At 45.5% G+C, this 20,392-nt stretch overlaps 2 protein-coding genes across 3 annotated transcripts in view; one reads left to right on the top strand and one right to left on the bottom strand.

The window, feature by feature from the left end:
* Nucleotides 1-1,187: 1,187 nt before the first annotated feature.
* On the bottom strand, nt 1,188-15,894 carry nr3c1 (nuclear receptor subfamily 3, group C, member 1 (glucocorticoid receptor)). Of its 2 annotated transcripts, none has more exons than XM_028959986.1 (9): nt 15,599-15,894; nt 13,533-14,647; nt 6,059-6,204; nt 5,851-5,967; nt 5,476-5,769; nt 4,089-4,233; nt 3,730-3,860; nt 3,460-3,617; nt 1,188-2,957 (listed from the first exon to the last, which is right to left on the bottom strand). In XM_028959986.1, exons 2-9 carry the CDS (start codon nt 14,636-14,638, stop codon nt 2,805-2,807), a joined length of 2,250 nt encoding a protein of 749 aa, XP_028815819.1. In that variant the 5' UTR covers nt 14,639-14,647; nt 15,599-15,894; the 3' UTR covers nt 1,188-2,804. The 2 variants fall into 2 exon arrangements, with proteins under 2 accessions (XP_028815819.1, XP_028815818.1); XM_028959985.1 differs by having other exon boundaries at nt 15,737-15,893.
* The window catches only part of kctd16a (potassium channel tetramerization domain containing 16a), a 24,153-nt gene continuing 14,838 nt past the window's right edge, over nt 11,078-20,392 (top strand). The window contains exons 1-2 of the mRNA XM_028959987.1: nt 11,078-11,138; nt 17,547-18,572. Of these exons, the coding sequence (XP_028815820.1) occupies nt 17,834-18,572 (739 nt within the window). The 5' untranslated portion in view covers nt 11,078-11,138; nt 17,547-17,833. The remainder of the gene's footprint in view (nt 11,139-17,546; nt 18,573-20,392) is intronic.

The following is a 20,392-nucleotide window of genomic DNA, read 5'->3' as shown; positions in this document are numbered from 1 at the left end:
CATCGGACATACCCCAACTCTAAACGTAATTACAGGCGGACAGTAATGATGTTTTCATGAACAAAGTTCAAAATGGGAGGAGTCTATAGCAATGACTGACAGTTCTCGTGACGCAAGGCCACGCCCATCCACAAGTCTTGGCGTCGTCTCAGGGCCACGCCCACTACTAAACCGAACACACGGATAGATAAGCAGAGGTTTAAATCTGCAGCTCATATTGGCCAACTAGCGAACTTGACATCTATGAACAACCCTAATGTGATTTGCCTGACATGTAGCACCTCCAAAAAATCAATACGTTTCCACATGATGAGACGTGAACAGTTTTCTGCGGAAATACTGCCCCCTAGAGTTATAAGAAAGAAGCAACACATTTATTCGTACCAGTGAGAGATTATAACGAAGTCAGCCATTTATTAATTACAGACATTATAAAGTGTGTCAGAATTAAAACAAAATGGATCAAATGTACCAACGATATCAGCTGCAAATAAACTGATCACATTCATACCAAACTGACATTTATTTTAAGATAAAGGTGCAGCAATATCTTGTGAAATATACATGAAATAACCTAATTAATTTCCTGAATAAATACAAATTTTTTTCTCCAGAAGAATACTGGAATTAGAATACTCCCTGAATTTGTGTAATGACAATGGAACTGTGAATATGAAAGTAACTCAATGCCGAGTAATATGCTGAACAACAAGTCATTCAGGGACAGTTCAGTGTTTAAAATGTGGACATAAAATTATAAATGTCAAATCATGTCACCGAACTGTGGCCTCTTATACTGTTCATATGAGACATTATACATTATTTTATTACTGGGAGGTGGGGGTGTCTCATGTCACCAAATGCAAAGGATACAGAGAGACCCCATAATAAAGCCACACCCATGCACATTTGTGTAATTTTTTGTTATTTGTTTAATCACAACGTTCTTGTAGTGTTTCTGTTCTGTTACTAGCACACACAGAGAAAAAAGTGTGGAAATGGCTGCAGACCGACACTAAAACAAGACAACAACAACAAAAAGAAAAACCACAGAGCATCTCCCCCTAGTATTTGTCATGGACAAAATACCAGCGAATGAGGCAGAAAGGGGTTAAACATGAAGCCTAATAAATGCAAAATGTTGCAAAAAATCCCAACCAGAATCACAATGCAAGTGCAAGCAACCATAAGCTCTACAGATCTGATATTTTATTCATGAACCATAAACACATTATGGGTTCGAACAGAGGAAAAGGTGAAAATATTCTATCCTTGCGTACACACATTTGATCATTCGTTAAGCACAGACTCGAAACAAACCCAATGAAAACACAGAAAACAGAAACGTTTGGCACATGGAAGTACACCACCGTGGACAGTGTGGACAGAATTCCAGAGAACACGAGGGGGCACACGCCTCCCTCCGACCAACAACTGCCTGGTCGAAAGAAACGAGGAAGCTTATCAAAGCTGGTGCTGAGAGTAAGAGGTTCAACACGAGGGGGTGACCGGCCGGACCTGAGTCATGCTGCGCTGCAGGGCAAGAGGAAGTTTGGTGAAGCAAAGGTATGATTGTATGGTTTTCACTTGTTTTGTTTTTTTTTCTATGTCAGCGTGTCATACCAGGAAGAGTTTTAGTTTGTAGTCACGATTTTGCACGTCATTCAGATGCAGAAACCAGAAAGAGTTTTAAAGAGTTTAAATTCGTGTTTTTTGCATGTCATCGTTAACAGTTTTAACTGCGATGGTTCCACATGATGGTTCCATCAGCACAAATCACATCAAGATCAGCCACGTAAGTGCTTCTTCATTAAAGCCTTTAATAACAGTAAAAGTGCTAGATTTGCATCTTAAAAGAAAACAAACATCCAATGAAACCAACATGGTAGAAGTATGACTGTCAGAGGATAAGGATCACTTAACTTGAAATTTGACTGTGGATCAACGAGCTGCCGAAACTTAACATGGTCAACCTCAAGAAGAAGAAGAAGAAGAAGAAGCAGAAGAAGGAATACCTGCCAGTGCAAGTAAATACAAAGATACAATCAAACATGATATGAGCTGATTATCACAAATGTTGTATGCTATAACATGATGTCTGCGTGGACAGTTAGGACAATGGCAAAAATTACACAACAATGTTACAAAAAGGCACATCGCTTCCCTTTTTCTGCACGTGTCCCACCTGTTATCAGTTAGTAAAAACATAAATCGACGGTTAGGTGACAGTATAGACTTTGTTTAATGATCAATATACTTTTTTTCTTGCTCAACTAAAAAATAAACTGCGTGCTGTACTTATTTGTGAAATTACTTTAAAAAAAAGAGAGATCTCTGCACAAAAATGAGACATGGGGGGTGGGGGTTGACAATGTGTTGTTGAAGGATAGTGCTATGGTTCTGCATTCGCCAATGAGCACATGTCAAAGTTGTACAAATGTATAAACGTCAGCACTACATATGGATAGCTTTTATATCTGCCTATGTAATCATAAAGTCGGGATATTCAAACACCTGAGACAACAGCTATGGTTATTTTTTTCCTTATTAATTGCAATTATGCAATGTCCCATGGTTACGGTGCATGTTTAAGTGACGTTACCAAAAGTCTCTTCGCTTGAAATCACCTCGAGTCTTTGAAACGGTCCCACCGCACAATTTGCATTTCTTTTGCCTCTGAGGCCCTTGCTGGCTTGCATACAGTCTGTCACCATGTCATTCACTGGGGACGTCATGGTGCATCGTGAGTGTAGTGAGGTGACCAATGGAGATTTAAGGCTGTGTGTTCCTGATTCGGGAGCCTGTCATTTCTGGTGAAAGAGGAGCGGCTTGACGCTGCCAGCCTTGAATTTTGGTAACTGGTTGCTGATGATCTCTGCCAGCATCTCTGGGAACTCCACGCTCAGCGACTTATTCACAAACGTGTAGAAGCAGAAGTTCAGGAGGCCGCCCACCATCTGAGGAGAGTCACGTCACATCATGTCGTCAAACACGCTGCTGGTGTTTTTAGAATACATTTAAATGTATGTGACATTTTTCAATTCATAATTAATAAAACACAAATATTATTTATTTAGACAGTGGATTTACCCTTTATCGACCCATTATAGCATAAAAAGTACCCCCCCCCCTCCCCCCATGTGACCAGTGACTCATGTGACCAGGGAGTGTGAAGCATGGAGAAATCACATGTGACCACAAAGCTTTTAAGTCCCCACTTTTTTCCCCACACGGTAAATTCTGCCTTATCTGACTGCGTTTTCAAACATACTGACTAAAATAATAAAGTATTCGTTATGACGTGAAGTGAATCTAATATGTTCACTGCACGTGAACATATTAGGGGGACTAAGAACACATTCCTCAGTCTTTCTGCTTTATACTGTTGTCAATCCCATAATCTTCCGAGCGAGTTCCTTGGCAAGCTTCATTAAAACGCTGTTTTTCCAGAGAGCTTACATCGTGCATGGAGTCCAGTAATTTGGTGAGCTGGTAGAAGCGCTGCCAGTTTTGGCTCGAGTTTTCCTCTCTCTTGACAATGGCCTTTCCCAGCTCCTTTATGTACGACATTCGGATGTCATCAAACACTGACTGGCTCTTCAGTCCATCTTTGGGCACTAAGAAGAAAAGAAGAAAAAAAAACAAAACAACAACACACACATACACCAACTGTCATTTCAATTTCTACCCACGTTTTAGTAATAAAAGTTCAATAGAGTTCAAGCTAACCCGTGCTCAACAGCAAGAGGACCTTCATGCACAGGTACTCATCGTTCGACACTTGCAGCCGCACAAACTCGTTTGAGATCTTCAGCATCTGCTCACACTGGTCTGCCATGTACGGCAGCTTCATCCTCTCCCTGCACGCCCCAGAGAGAGCAGACAGACTGTTAAGCGCCTGTTAAGACATCAACTCTAAATGTAGGAAATATTCATGCAATCAATTTTTTGTATTAGGTACATAACAGACAGCCCGGTGTGATATCTGTTCAGAGATGCTGTCCTGGAGGTGCATGTGTGCCTAATAAAGCTCCCATTTGCATAACCAACACATTTCCTAAATTTACGTATGATGCGTGTATACGTACTCATTGATGACTAAATCTGGAGCGAAGCAAAGCATGTTCCCGTTACACTGCTGATACGACCTCCATCCCAATCCGAATGACATGATGAAGAGCCAGGAACACTGCAACAGGGTCATCTGGTCGTCCAGGTGAAGGTTCCGAAAACCTCCAGAAGACAAATAGCACAGCACTAAATAACACGCACACAACAGCTTTGTAAATTTGTCAAATGTACATTCACATATTTGGATTAATATATGATGTAAAAATGCCCATTTGGAACTGGGCCACAATAGCATAGAATAAAAGTGTTAATAGGTGTCATATGTGTGTGTGCATACTTACATTCATTACAAAACTGTAATTTAGATTTAGACTAAAGAAATGTATATGACCATAAACCTCTCTGGCACAAATGCACAAAGTGGAAATAATCAGTTATCTGGCAACACAGTTATCCGGCAAGTAAACTACTTTAGCAAACCAGTCAATATCCAGATTGGTGTGGATAATTAAGTAAAACACTGATCACTGCTTGTGCCTTTTCTGAATACCATATTTCAAGAATTTATTATTGCTGGGGGTTTATTAATTTTCACAGGATTTTATCCACACCACAATTCTTTTGTTCGCCATTCAAAGCCACACCCACCCTATCCAAAAGCGCAGCTTTCTTAAAGCACCCTGCACATTTTACAAGTTGTATGTGTGACGTCAACAATGACAGCCGAGGTGGGAATGGATATGGAGTCGGACGATGGTGAACAACATGACAAATTAGTATGAGCACATAAAACATCCCATTTATATCCAGCAGTTCCTATATACTATATTTAGCACATTTTTCTTAAAATGTACCAGTTTTTGAGAAAATTCTTATTGCTTTATTTATTATTTATTTTTATTAAGATGCAGAATTGTGAATTAACATTTGCAGCCTTATGAAAGGTTTCGTAATGAGTATTTTTATGTGAGTTTTTATAGATACGTAAGCAAGTGCCATTTATGATATTTCAATCACATATCGCAATATTGAACTAAGTAATCGCAATATCACTTTGTCCCCAAACCGTGCAGCCCTGAAATAAGAAACAGAAAATATTGCAGTCACCTCCTTGTGGCTTGCTGCAGTACAGGTAATCTTAGTCAGGTATCATTGCCAAGGCCAAAAAATTGTATGTATATTTGGAAGGAAAATTTACATATCAAGTAATAATATATTACTTAAGATAAAATACAATTAAGACTGCACCCATGGACACAATGATGATCAGGGTCGCACAAGCTTTTTATATATCTGGGCCCAGGGGCCAACGAGTTGTGTGTTAAAAGTGTGTTGCATACACAGCGCACCCCCCTCTCGGGCATGTGGACTTGACTCAAGGCACTGAAGGTAAACGGCGCGTACCGGGCAGGGCCTTGGCCCACTTGACGGCCGAGATGAGCTGTCGCCCTCCCAGTCGGTTAAGGGTGGTCATGAGGCGTGTGGAAGTGTCGGGCAGGGTGCTGTCGTAGCCCGCGAAGATGGTGTCGGGCTCGATGGCCTTCAGCAGTGACAGCATGGTGGGCACCAGCTGTGGCAGCACCTTGGGCACGATCGCTCGCGTCTCGGGCATCTGCGGGGGCGCAATCTCGTTTATAGCCGGCTGCTGCACGCCCTTCATCTTCTGGTTGACCCGGTTCATCTTCTTGGCTTTTCGCGCTGTGAGGTGGCAGAGGGTGTGTTTTACACTCACAGCTTCCAGTTTTCCAGTAAAAAAAAAACAAAGTAAAACTTACTCACCCTCTAGATTCATGCCTGCCATTAGACACTTGCGGAAGCGGCAGGCCGGGCAGTTTTTCCGACGGATCTTGTCTATGATGCAGTCATTTCTGCCTGCACACAGGTAGTTGTGCTGCCCTGTGATGGCGAAAAAATGCAAAAACGGGTCAAGAAATGAGGCGATTGCATTCAGATAATTTATGAAAACGTTAAGGTGGGTTCTTTTTACCCTCCACGGCCCTCTTGAAGAAGACCTTGCAGCTGCCACAGGTGAGAACCCCGTAGTGGCATCCAGAGGCCTCATCTGAGCAGACCAGGCAGGTCTTGTGTGTGGTCTTTCCTGTTGCTGTGGTTGTGGTAGTGTTGGTTTCAGGCCTGTTGGCAGAAAGTTTCATCTGATTAAAACCAATGGTTCAAATTCAAGGAAATAATTTGATTTTATTCAGCATTTGCATCAAACTGAAGGGAAACTCTCCTGCCTGCCACAAGGATCAGCACACTTCAAGAAGTGGGCAGGAAAAATCATCTCAGAACCCCCACACATCCACTCAGACAAGTCTGAGGATACAAATCTAGACACAAAACCTTACTGATGCCAACAGTTTTAATTCCATAGTTTTTCTATAAAATTGATCCTGTATTTGTCTTTGTCTCATATTTGTAAAGCATTTTGAATTACACCATGATCACCGACTCCACAGAGCTGGAGGCTGCAGCAAGGGGGCAGCGCTGAGCTGCACCGCCACCGCCAGCCAGGCACCGATGAGGACGCCCACGCGCAGCGTAGACTCTCGGACAGTACGGGTGGCTTACATGCGAAGACGCCTACGGAAGCCTGCTGCTTAAAAATAATGACATCAAAAACCTAAAAAGCCACAGCCAACCGTTCTTAATGGTGCCTCTTCCTCCTCCCCTCTAGTCCATTTCTGTGCAGTTATATAAGCACAAGACCGCTTTCATTCGCTGGCCCTGGGAGCCAGCCAGCGGTGCAGCGGGGTGGGGGGGGGGGGTCGAGTCTGGTTGGGATTAGCGGTTGACGGCGACTCAGAGCAGCAGAGGCTCAGGATGGAAGGGCCCTCGGTTGCACTTGCACTTCGGCTGAAAGTAAAAGCTGCTGGTCTGTTGGTTTGGTCTGTTGCCTCCACCAAAGGCCCAGTAACCCCGTGGGTGATGCTGATGAATTTAAATCAAATTTGGATTGAGGTACTTTAATTTTGAAATTCCAAACCTCGAGATGAAGCTCAAATCCAGGATTGCCATGTTCAGGTTAACTTGCTTCCAGTCACACACAACAAAAAATAAAGTCAGCCTGACATATCTGGGTCAAATTACAATACTCACTTAGGACGCCCACACGGTAAATGTAAGACCCATCATGCTACCCTGAAACTGACGGGGGGGCGCTCAGTTGCCAAGGGAAACCGTGACAGCAGGATTGCTCTGCACAAGCTCGAACAGCAGGGGGTTAAGAGCGAAACCCCTGACGTTCGGTCAGTGACCCCGCGGACAGTGGGAATGTGCGGTAAACGCGAAGGCTAAAGATGGAGGAGTTCATAAACACTCCGTGTGCCTGAAATGGATAAAAAAAAAAACATGTACACAAACACGCGCGCGGAGGTGCTTTACTCCTTAATGCCCACATTGTGAACATTGTTTTCATGATGATGATTATTGCTGTAAGACGTCTCTCTAATGTGCTGCACATACCCTTAGTATTAAAACGGTTGTGCTGCTGCACTGATTCTGAACATTTTTAGTCTATTCCCTCCCAGAACAATGCATACACTGAATGCAGCAGGATGCCCACAGCCGCTGTGTTCCTGGGGTTGAAGAACTCTCCCTTTTTTTCGCCAAACATAAGCAACATCCATGCGTCCAAACCGCTCCAGTTTAGTCTCATCAGACCAAAGCAGAGACTTCCAAAACTCGTCTTTAACTTTCCAACGGTGCCGAGCAAACCCCAGTCAGGCTCTGATGTGCAGCTCTTTGAGTGAAAGGGTTCTTCTGAGATGACGGCCATGAAGCCAACCATGACGAAGTGCCATCACAAATGTATTCCTTCACTCCAGCTTGACTCCAGACCAGCAGGTCAGCAACAATCATCTTGGCAGATGTCTGGGCCTCCTCGCTGACATCTATTTTCCACTCCAGGTTCCTCTCCTCTCCATAGTTCTTGAAATCGGGCACTTGTGGCCACGGCCAGGTTGGTTTCTTACAGACTTGGTCTCCTTTGTTCGTCTTTGGCATGATGAGTAACAGTGGACCCTCGTGTGTTCATGTGCCCTGTTCCTTGCTGATTGAATGTTGTAAGGAAGATTATTGACTGCACAGGTGTGATTTCAAAGCTGATTGGTTCATTACTGTAGGTGTGTTTTGAAAGCGTATAGGGGCTCATATATATGACCACTCAATTTTTTTTTACATTTCATATAAAGCAAGTGGTACACACATGCACAGGAGAGACACGGTAGCATTTTTACAGTGGAAATACTCGCAATACCCCCGTTGGAATGAAAAGTAAGAATGTTTATATTAAATGGAACTAAGGAACTTCACCCACATCGGAAAACGAGCATTTCAGATCTGACGAAGTTCCTCTCATCGTCTCACGCTTTGTCAAAACCAGCGGCCAAGAACGTGGTAGTAGGAGCCACGCCGTCCAATTTCTTCTTCTTCTTTTTTTTTTTTTTAACATATTTAACATTTAATGTTACTTTCCCTGCTTACTCAGTTACTTTATTAAATAAGTAACTAGTAACTAAAACTAATTACCTTTTTTTAGGCAAGGTGCCCAACATTGCTGTTAAGTGCGTGAGAAGCATTGAGGAAGTGCAACTGAGCCACTGCGTGAGAAGTTTGGATCTCTGCTTTAATATCGCCACAGTTTGCACGACATGTAGATAAATATTTGTGAGAAGTGCACAGCATATTATGTTTGCACAATAAGCAGCCGTTGCATTTCCATTTGGAACAAGTTCGGTGTACGTGTCCCGTAATCTCAAAATGCACTACTGCTCATCCATTGAATCCCATCACAGCAGAACTGCTACAAGACTGTAATTCATTTAAAAGTGCTGCCTATCAAACAGTCTCGTCTGCTGACAGTGCAACGTGAGAGCGGGCAGTGACTCTTCCCCGGGGATGAAAGAGAAGAATTTGGGTGTCTGAACAGCACGCTTTTATTTAAATCAGAGAAGTGGACCACACGCATTTTCATGCGCTGGAGAGGGCTGTGATTGGGGCGCCCACACAACACACTTCCTCCCACGCGCTTCTCTGCTGTGAAAATGACGCCTACGCGTCACGGGTGACATGCATGTTTGGGTATAAGCAGGGGTGATTTTCGTCCGCGGGGAGGGAGGGAGGGAGGGAGGGAGGAGGAGGCAGAGATGGGCTGGCAGTGGGTTAGAGCCGAGGAAATGGCGCGCCGTTCGCCGCGGCCCAGCTGTGGTGCAGAACAGAAAGTAGGTCAGGCCTGTGCTGGAGCGGCGCGGGCTCGCCTGCACGCTAAAGCAGCTAATCTGCACGAAGAGGGGGGGGTGGAGGTGGAGGAGGAGGAGGAGGAGGAGGAGGCAACTCAATCATTTCCCAGGATTTCATTCTGTGAAATGCTGGATTCATTACAACTCTCTCTCTCTCTATATTTATATATATACACACACACACACACACATTTTAAATATAGAATTGTCAAAGTGATACACTTATATACTTATGATATACATTGATAATAGCAATAATATTAACAAAAAATTAACAATATTAATATAAATTTCTATGCTGCTTCCAGACAATCCATTCGGTGCCATCCTCTTCCTGGCACCGGTGCCCACAAGTCTACGGGCCCCGCATTCCAGGACGTCTTCCAAGCCCTCGCGTACCTGCGCCTGCCATCTGAGGACGTAACGCAAACCAGGCTGAGCGGGCCGGAGGCGACCTCTGCCGAAAACCACCGGTCCAAGCCCAACCGTAGGCAGCTATGTAGGAATTGATCTGGCGCTTCAGTGCAGGAAAAAGGCCCGGCTGGCGCAACGCGTCTCGACACAACTCTTGGGTGGGACCGTGGCGCCTTGCTGCAGTTTGTTTTGTTGGCGGGCAGGGCTTCACATCCACCCGTACACTTTTCAAACGATTTATCATAATCAAAGTCACGAAGCAGGGTGCAAATTCCGTAACATGCTCACAGGGACATGGCCGTTGGTAAATACGATGGTGGAATTGGCAGCCTAATTTATTTTCTGGTGGGATGTAATCTGCTGTTTTTTTAATAAAAAAAAAAAAAAAACTAGCAACTGTTCAACAAGCTGTTCAAACCACCGCAAAGGCTCAATTCACACTACGCAACTCTCACAGCTGCTGAAATGCAGTGCAGCTCACGCTACACAACATACCGGCTTGCGGCCGGATCGCGAGGGTACGTGTTATGCGACTGAGTAAATCCGGATTATTACTTTATTAGCAGTGGTCCAAACGCTGACGTTTAATGTGTGTCCCCGGTCCCTCACAAAAGTCCAGCTGAACTTGCTTGTCTTTGCGTTAAAAATACATTCAAAAGGGGGGGTGGGTGGGCTGTGGCCAGGGAAAAACACGGTCGTAATATCGCTGTGAATCCGGATATCTTGAGTCTCCGAGGTGGCCCCAAAAAACCAGGGGCCAGCACGTGCGTGACAACATAGTCTGCAGTGGATATCGGGTGTGGAAAGTGAAAATGAAGAAGCGCAAATTCACTGCTTGGTGCTAAAGGTCACACGGGCAGAGAGGTGCACTTTCAAAAGCCACGTCCTCTGAGAACCTCGCCACAAAGCCTGAGATAATTAAACCCCGGGCTGCAACAGGACATCTCTTTCAGCCATCTGTCCCTGGTGTCCATCCGCTAAAAAGAAAAATGGTATTCGACGCGCAGCTTCCCTGTCGGCTCTAACTCACCGTCTAGGCCGTAATCTGTTAATCAACAGTCCTTTTCTCGATTAGAAATAAAAAAAAAAAAAAAAATGAAAGGGAAGCTATCAATAAAAGTCAGATTTCATAACCTATTGTTTCAGATAAACAGAGCAGTGTGCTTCACTGAGAATGTATGTTTACCCCCACTGCTTCCTCTTATGGCATTGTTATTGCATGACCCCCCCTTCTCCTTCCTTCTGTCCACCTCTACTGTAGTACGGTGGCTCAAGGGGTCCCCCGCTGCGGTTTATTTTTGGCAAAATGCAACAGGGACGCCGAAAGGGAGACGCCCAGAACGACCTCAGCACCTTCCACAATGCAGATATTTCCTGTATGGCTGCAGAGCTGTCATTATGCCGAGAGCAGAGGTGGGTAGTAACGAGTTATATTTACTTGAGTAACGTTTTTATTACTCAGTGCAGGTTTACACTTTAAAGGTAAAAGCCATACTTTTTACCTTTACTTGAGTACATATTTTAATAAGATATTCAATGCGTCCACTTGCCTGATCGGTTCCATGCATACATGCGGTTAGGGGTCAGGCAGAGATATGGAGATGTCGACGTGAAAAGTAGCTCAGACACGGTTTACAATAAGAATACAGAATCCCAGTCTTTCATACAGACCCTTTGAACATTTGATAAACACTGTCATAAACTAAGTAGACGATTATACAATTTCAGGAAGGAATTAGTGTTTAGCTGTTTTATTTAATATATGCATAGAATTAACATATATAGGATCGTTTGTGTGTTCAGATTTGGTGCATTCATTACTATAAAGCGTGCTTTCATAATGAAATACCCCAATTAGCACCAAATTTTCTATGGCTAAACATGTAATAACACAGTTGTACAGGTTTGCTTCTTGTCCGTTCAAAATCACTGTGCACATAGGCAATATTGAATTGTAAATGATTAAATATCAATCTGGGTAACAAAAAGTTGTTTATTTGAAGCGCAATTCCACAAGAAAGTGATTCACTGAACTGAAATTCAAACAAGCAGCGGGGAGAGGGGAGACCGGGCAAGTACGTTTACTGCTGCATGTAATGTCTAGTTTTGATCATTTTACTCGGGCGGTAAATGCGCAGCCAGGTGACGCGCTTTATTACGTGTTTATGGACGCGTTACGCGTTGAATACACATTTTGATTAGCGTTAAAATGGACTCTGAGGCGGTGATACAGACGCTAGCTTCTGCCGATTACGAAAGCAAAGTCTGAGGTGTGAAAAATTATGTTAAAAAATTTATAAAAGGCTTGTAACATATGCAAAGCATGTTGGTACAGTCATGTTGGCCAGCATCCGCTGCCACAATGTCGGGTTCGAGCTTTCAAAAAGCTGTACTTGTCGGGCTTGGGTCAGCACAGGAATCTCTGGACCAGGACCAATGAGAGGCTGGCCCCGCCCTACATGATCTCTGATTGGTTTAGAATCCGACACTGACCTTAATACGTGTTTGTTGCACGAAGCGCGCTGAGTTTTCAGAAAAAAAATTCCCCTCGAACAGCTGGTCGCACCAATTTTTTTTTTAAGTCGCACCATTGAGAAATTGGTCACACTCTAGGGCCCCGTTTTGGATGACTACTTTTTACTCGTACTAGAGTATAATTTTTGAGTAATGCTACTTGTCCTTAAGTACAAGTTTTGGCCAATCTACCCACCTCTGCCTCAGAGTTACATCAGCTTTATTCTTGCCATTGAATGGTGGCCTAGCAAACCACAAAAGTGCGACTAAAGTGCCCTTGGTACCGTCCCCACGGCCTGCTCCCCGGGCACCTGTCATGGCTGCCCACTGCTCACTAGGGGTGACAGAAAGCAGAGGACACGTTTTGTTGTGTCACCGCGTATCACAATGACAAAAACAATCACTTTCATTTTAAAAGATGTACACTATTCCAAAGTGTGGTGGACATTTTCTACCACACTTTCTGTTTGAGGTGGACTCTGGAGTTTAGAAAGAGGACACATTTTGTTGTCACCGTGTGCTGTGCTTGCTGTGTATCGCAATGACAGAAACAGCTCACTTAAGCTGGCACCCACCCCGACTCTCAGCACAAAATAAACGTGGGCGATTTTGACACAGGCTTGTTTCGGTTTCATCTTGGTTAATTTCCTGTGCTCTGCATGTCACGCTACCTCAGACCAAACCAAAGACACGTAATACAGAACAATCCACCGTTGGGCCATTTTTTGGGGCTCAAATTACAGAACAGAGTTTTCCTAAAAGAAATCACAGGATAATCACTAGGAGAGAATCCAGTCAAATGTTGAAATATGCAGTCCAGGATGATGATAATACTGTACTGTTTATTCTGCAATACTGTTGAGGTTGGTAGGACAGTTTCTACCATTGCATAAAATGTATTCTGCAAACCACTTTTTTATCTAGGGTTTTTATCCAAGTATGTATGCATTTTTTTTCTTTTCCTCCCTCCCACTATCCAATTTAATACTCCAATAATAGAAACATAGAAGTCCCATTTCAATATCACTGTGCATTTGGGGTATGCTCTAGTTAATAAAAAACGGAAAATAAGAATGAATCGAGTGCAAATCATTTCATTAATCAAAATTCTGCAAGACCAAAATAATGTTTTGCTCTGTAACTACTACAGTGATGTCTTTGCATTTAGAGTCAACTTATTGTTTAATATATGAAACCCTGGGTCATTTGAGAAAGCTTTTGCAGAAGTTACTGAAATGAACAACCAATTAAGTAGGCACTGGTGTCGCTGTGACCTTCGTGATGTCATCTTACCTGACGAAGAATGTCTGAGAGCCAGCAATGTCTTGAAGGCCCTTGCCGGCGTCACTGTAGCACTGTGTGCGATTCCAGGCATCGCTGGACGAGCCAAGCTGGGGGTAGATGTCGAACACTGGCTTCTGGTCTTTGTGCGGGGAACTGGCGGCCAGTGGTGAGGTTGTGGTGCCTCCAAAATGGAAGCTCTGTCCGCTGGAGGAGCTGACGCCGCAGATGGAGATGGGCGTGGTAATGGGCCTGGAGAGCTCTGAAACACCCAATTTACAGTAGCTCCTCCCACTGCTGCCACTATCCTGCTTGATGACACCTGGAGTGCAAAGCTGGAGGAGGGCGTCCTTCTCCACTTTCACCACCACGGGGTTGATGGAGACAGTGGTGATGCTGGTGGTTAGGTTGCTGGAAGAGGAGCTTGTCTGCTCTTGATGGGCACCATTCGTGACACTGGCCCCTGGCAGCTTTGGATCCCTCTCTGAGTTGACGTCTGGTAGGACGTCTGCCAGTGACAGGAACTCGTCGTCCCCTACGTAGAAATCAGATGGTGACCCCTCCAGCTCAAATTCCTTCAGGAGGTCCATGGTGTTCTCATGGAAGAGCTTGTGGTTGCCAACATCCACATCTTTCACAATGGGCCCGAAGGAGTCCTGATCAAGATCGATCTCCTCTTTAAACTCCTCTGTTTTTAATGTGAACAAACTGGGATCTGCGCCACCAATGATGGAGTCTACAGATGGAGAGTTACGGTTGAGATCTGCAATGCTCGCTTCCAGGCGAGAGAAGCTATCGTCCAGCGTGATCATGCCCAAAGATGGCTGCTGGAAGCCCACCTGGCCCCTCGGCTCCTTTCCCCCCATTCTGAAGTCCTGATCGTCCCCATAGAGGCCCACTGCTGTCAGCTCCTCGGGCGGGGTGTTGCTAAGTCCATTGGCGATGTCCCCTGAGACAGGCTGCAGCAGGGGGTTGGGGGAGGGGACCAGAGAAGTGGGGGCGACGGACATGATGGTGCGCGCCCGCACCCGCAGGACTCCCTCAGATGGGCTATCGCTGTAGTCCAAGGCGATCAGGTGTTCATCCTTCTTGCTGCCCTTCACTCCCCCTTGATCCATCTCTGTGAGCTGTTTCAATGATTTAACAAGTATGAGAAACACACACATTCAGCAAATATCCAAACAATGACAATATAAAAAAAGCACTGTAAATCAATTTAATCCGGATTACTGATCCTAATTAATGCAACCAGTAAGAGAGGTGTATGCTAAATACGTGACCTTGCTACAAAATGCCCATTACTTTCTGTTTATTTGGAACGTTCAAAAGCATCAAGCAGTGGACACAACTATGATTTCCCTGAGTGCGACCCAGGTCCTTTCAATAAGCCTAAAGGTCAAAGTGCCTTCCATCCCCCCGCCCCTCCATGACGTCACGTTTCGGCGCAACCTCCACCTCCAGTGTCACGGAAATGCAACACGAATTCACGTGCATTTGCGCACCGGGACCGTGTCGCTACTCGCGTCAGATGCTTGTGCGACACTCTTCCGGCCGCAATGCACAACACTGAGTATAGTTTGTGAAAACCCAGTGACACGTAACACCGAACCTGCCCCCCCCCCCGGTATTAGTAAAGTAGCAGTACTAGCGGAGTGGCCGCCGTGTTACGACGCCGGTGTAACGCTGGAGTCCACGGGGTCGCCGGGCCTCCGCTCACGCGCTTGTTTTGGCGCCGCCGTGGCCTGCTCGCACCCAGATGCTAACATTAGCCGCAGCAGGCCTCGGCCTTGTGCTGGGAGCCAGTCCGCTACTACGACGGTCCGCGCCCCCTTTATGGTCAACGCAGAGGTTAAGAGTAAACACAGCTCGGCGCGGCGTAGGCGAGCGCCGGTGTCAGGGGTCGCGGTAAAATAGGCGCGGCGCGTAGCCGCTCCGGGTGTCGCGTTAGCCGTTAGCCAGCTAGCGCAATAAAAAACAAAACAAAAAAAACAAACCAAAAAAAATAAATCGTCGCGAGAAAATAAAAGTGCGACGTCGTCGTTCGCGCCGACGAAACGCGAGGGGGCGAGAGTACCTACCGATCGACCGCCGAGCTGTCTGCGTCGTCGAAGGCGCGATCGGACATGTTTTGCGCGGCGGGTTCGTGGCTGCGCGCTCTGCCCCACGCGCTACTCCGGCGGGTAGTCTGCGCGGCGCGAAACGGAGATCCGCGTTACCCCACTCGGCGGACGCAGACGACGGGTTCCGATGAACATCGCACGCAGGGTGGTCGGAAGAACGCAGCGCCGTCTTTAGCAGGGGGGAAACAGGCTATGACCTGTCATAAACACACACACACACACACAAAATGGAGATTACAGTAGATATCCATGGTTGGAAGCTATGGTTGCCAGATCGCGCGGGGAAAATAAGCTAACGTGGAAAACAAGAAGGACACACAGAAAACGTGGGTTTGGATCGTCTGAAAGTGGAGTCATGGCAACTTGACTTTGACAAAGATTACACAAAGATTGTGCAGAATGAAACGTCTCTATATTAAAGAAAGAAAGTCCAGTTGCCACGACGCAACTTTCAGACAAATTCACCTGGATGACTGAGAATCTTCACGCACGTCGGTTTGGATTGCAAGCGAAGCAGGATAGAAACAAATAGAGACGCTGCTTACTTGCATCAGGCGAGGAGTTCGACTGGTTGCGTGCAGCTGTTAAAGAAAAAAAAATATATATTGCTGACTAGCAAGTCCAAATAAACGTCTGCGTTATCTACATAAAACAAATGTCCTCCGAGACTGACGATACTTGTAAGCAACTTTATCTCGTGTGTGTGTGTGTGTGTGTGTGTGTGAGGGGGGTGGGGGGTTCGGTAATGAAATGCGGATTTGGCAACATAACCCACCACCGCTCCTTGTTTACACCACGTGGCGACGCCTGTTGGCGACGCGGCGACACTGCAGCAGCAGCAAAAAAAAAAAACGCAATTAACACAGTAATACCTCATTAACACATTTACTTGCAATTATTTACACCTGTGTACGTTTTTTTTCTTTCCATCTTGTCAGATTTTGTGTTTTAATTGTTTTTGTTTGATGTCATTTACGTCCCTCCCAAAGTAACATATTTACATATTACAGATTATTTGATCTATTCGGACAAAAGGAAATATTTATCAGCGAAGTATTGATTAATAGTTCGGGCAATTGTTTAGAGTCTTTTGCACCAAGGTCCTAGATTGTTGTTACATGCCTCTACAGCAAAAAGTCTTATGAAGCTTATCCAAGGCCAATCTTTGCATTATTTAAAGTTTTGAGATGCAGTGGCCAGTGCAATATTTACATGAACAAAGTCAGCTTTCCTTTTTCTAAATAATTAAAGCAAAAACTAACATGTCTGCAACACGACCAAAAATTGCCCGCATTCACTTCACAGATTAGATTGTTAGATTATTAATTGCATTATGCTACTGTCTCACTGAGTGAATGCTGATCCGCACTTTCCAGATGTATCTGTAAAGGTAACCTCCCGCCTGTCATTGAAGGTGGAGGCAGGTCAATTGTGTTATGAGGTATATCATGGCCCAAAAGATGCGGCCCTACGGGTACAAACATTCCGGAAGGGGATTTTATGATTAGAACCGGGCACTCCGCACCTTCTCGGCTGTCCATGGTGCTGAAAGATCTGAAATCAGCAGCAGTATCAGTTCTTGGCAAACGTCATATCAGTCTATAATTTTGACAGAGGTTTGCCATTAGAGGTGTCATATGTGACCCTCGGCTCCTCTGATAAAATGTATTATAAAATGTACCTCAGCCCCCTTTTTAAGCAATTTAAGTAAATCGAATTCAGTGCTTCATTTTCATTATGAGAAAAAGAAAAAAATCCCAGAATAAATAAAAGTGTTTACTGATGCTCCGAATAAGATCATGTTGTTTGGAAGTGGTTTGCCTTTAAGATGATGTAAGAATTTAATCCAGGGCAGGGTATATTCTCTCTCTCTCTCTCCCTCTCTCTCTCTCCCCTTGCCCTACAGGATCACAGTCGCTCCTCTCCCGGCAGATGCGCGGCGCGGCGCGCACCGTAGCCACCGCGCAGCCCGGGACGGATTCCGGACCAGCCGGCTTCTCCCGTTCTCCGTCGGGTCTCTCTCTCTCTCTCTCTCTCTGAGACTGTTTTTTGTTGTTGTTGTTGTTGAGTATGAAATGCCACGCGTGGAAAGCATGACGCGCGACCGGCTCTCCGCGCGCCCTGGGCATTCGGAGCGCGCGCGCTTTCGGGGAGCCCGGTAGACCCCCCCATCGGCTCAGATGAGGTGCGACCATGGCCCTGACGGAGAACTGCAGGACGCACCAGGCGCCGTGCGACGTGGTTGAGCTGAACGTGGGGGGCCAGGTGTACTACACCCGCCACGCCACCCTCACCAGCGTCCCCGGCTCCCTGCTCGGGAAGCTGTTCTCCCCCAAGAAGGAGCACCCCAACGACCTGGCCCGGGACCTGAAAGGGCGCTACTTCATCGACCGGGACGGCTTTCTGTTCCGCTACGTCTTGGACTTCCTCCGCGACAAGCACGTCGTCCTGCCCGACCACTTCCCCGAGAAGGGCCGGCTGAAGCGGGAGGCGGAGTTCTTCCAGCTGCCGGAGCTGGTCCGGATCCTGGCGACCGCCGACGACCAGGATCCGGACGACGCGTCCCAGGTGAGCGACCTGTACCCCGCGTCTTACCTGGACCCCCGCGACACCCGCTACGGCTTCATCACGGTGGGATGCAACGGCTCCAAGTCCCGCGGAGCCGCCAAGATCTACGTTTGCGGCAGGCTCGCCCTGGCAAAGGAGGTGTTCGGGGACGCGCTGGCCGAGGGCCGAGACGCGGACCGCCGCGCACCCGGGCGCTACGCGTCCCGCCTCAGCCTGAAGTTCCGCCACCCGGAGCGGGCGTTCGAGATGCTGGCCGAGAGCGGCTTCCACGTCGCGGCGTGCAACTCCTCCCTGGCCGCGTCGCTGGCGGCTCGCCACGCGGACGAGCAGACCTGGTGCAGCTACACCGAGTACGTCTTTTACCGTAAGTTGCACGGAACTTTTCCTTTTAGGTTCGTTGTGCTCCTCCTAGCCCTTGGAATCTCAGAAAATATCGGGATAACGCCGAATTCTGACGTGTTGTCCACGATCACGATAAAATATATAACGATAACGATTCTTAAATGGTCGATTAATTGCACAACATCTCTCTAAGATAGAATAATCAGATGTCTACAGTACAGACCAAAAGTTTGAACACACCTTCTCATTCAATGAGTTTTCTTTATTTTCATGACCATTTATTTTGGTAGATTCTCACTGAAGGCATCAAAACTATGAATGAACACATGTGGAGTTATGTACTTAACAATAAGTGGAGACCTGGCCTCCACAGTGACTGGACCTGAACCCAATCCAGATGGTTTGGGGTGAGCTGGACCAACAAGTGCTAAACACCTCTGGGAACTCCTTCAAGACTGTTGGAAAACCATTTCAGGTGACGACCTCTTGAAGCTCATCGAGAGAATGCCAAGAGTGTGCAAAGCAGTAATCATGTAATGTAAATGGTCATGAAAACAAAGAAAACACATTGAATGAGAAGGTGTGTCTAAACCTTTGGCCTGTATTGTAGACATATGATGATTGTATCTTAGAAAGATGTTGACTATTTAAGAACAGTCATGGATGTACTGTGGAACGTACTACCAGACAGGAGGAGAAAGGAGGAGGAGCAAATTCTTCAAAAGGAAGATGCTAAACCCAGCAGGCTCAGCTTCCCTCTCAGCTTGTTTGGGCTACTAAACTGAAATCAATGAGCAGCTCCCCTTTTTATTTGGATGGGAGGGATCCAGGTGAAGGGCAGAGGGAATGCAGTGGTGCGGAGAACCTTGCAAAGCAGCTCATGATGGATGAATGCAACACCATGATGCTCAGTAACAGTGGGGAGTTCTCAACAGAGCTGCTGTCACTGAGGTGCTGTCCAGCTGTGGGTGACCTCTGGCTTCGTCCTCTGTGAAGCCAGACCATTTTGGTCTTGAAGAGGTTTATGGATGTCCACACAGTGAGTAATGCTGGAATGTGCAGGATCATCCAAGCAGTCAGTTATATCTTATAACATCTCAATCACTGAGAATATTGATTCTGCTAGACCGTCAAACCATGGGGCTGGATGAAAATGCACTTTTATACACATATCTTTGAATTTTAAAAAGACTCTTCTGAAAATAAAAATCTTTACATGTGGTATTATATACTGCTAATAAATAATACTGATTATAGTCCCAAATCTACACAAAATCTATAATACTAAATGACAAGTATTTGATCACCATCTCCTAATGAGATTTTTGTTGGGTGGTCCTTATTTTTTTGCAACACTCAGACATTATTTCAAGAGACTTTCTCATTATTTAGAGGGACCAAGTCATTATTTTGAGACAGTTTCACATTATTTTGACTTTCCTAGTCATTATTTAAATATATTATTATTTATTCAGCAAAGCTTTCTCATTATTTTCAGAAAGTTTTTTTCATTATTTTGACAACCGCTATTCTACATATATATATACATGTATGTATATGACGTTCTGGAAGGGGTTACTCCGGGATCCAGACCGGAGATTTATGTTTGTCCTGTTTCCTGATTCCTGATGTTCCATGTTTCCTGATCGTGTGCACCTGTGTCTGATTGTATAAAGCTGCCCTGTTCTTGTCTGTTCACCATGGAGTCATTGTTAAGTGTTACGTGTTAAGTGTCACAGGATGTCTTCCCTGTTCTGTTCATCAAGTATTAAACCCCGGTTTTGTGACTTCGTGCATATACATCCTTCTTTATTGTCATGTCTTTTCATCATTCCTGATCAC

This window comes from Denticeps clupeoides, chromosome 18 (genome assembly GCF_900700375.1).
Source record: "Denticeps clupeoides chromosome 18, fDenClu1.1, whole genome shotgun sequence".
NCBI classification, from domain to species: Eukaryota; Metazoa; Chordata; class Actinopteri; order Clupeiformes; family Denticipitidae; genus Denticeps; species Denticeps clupeoides.
Note: the sequence above shows the minus strand (reverse complement) of the source record. Positions and strands in the feature narration are given on the sequence as shown.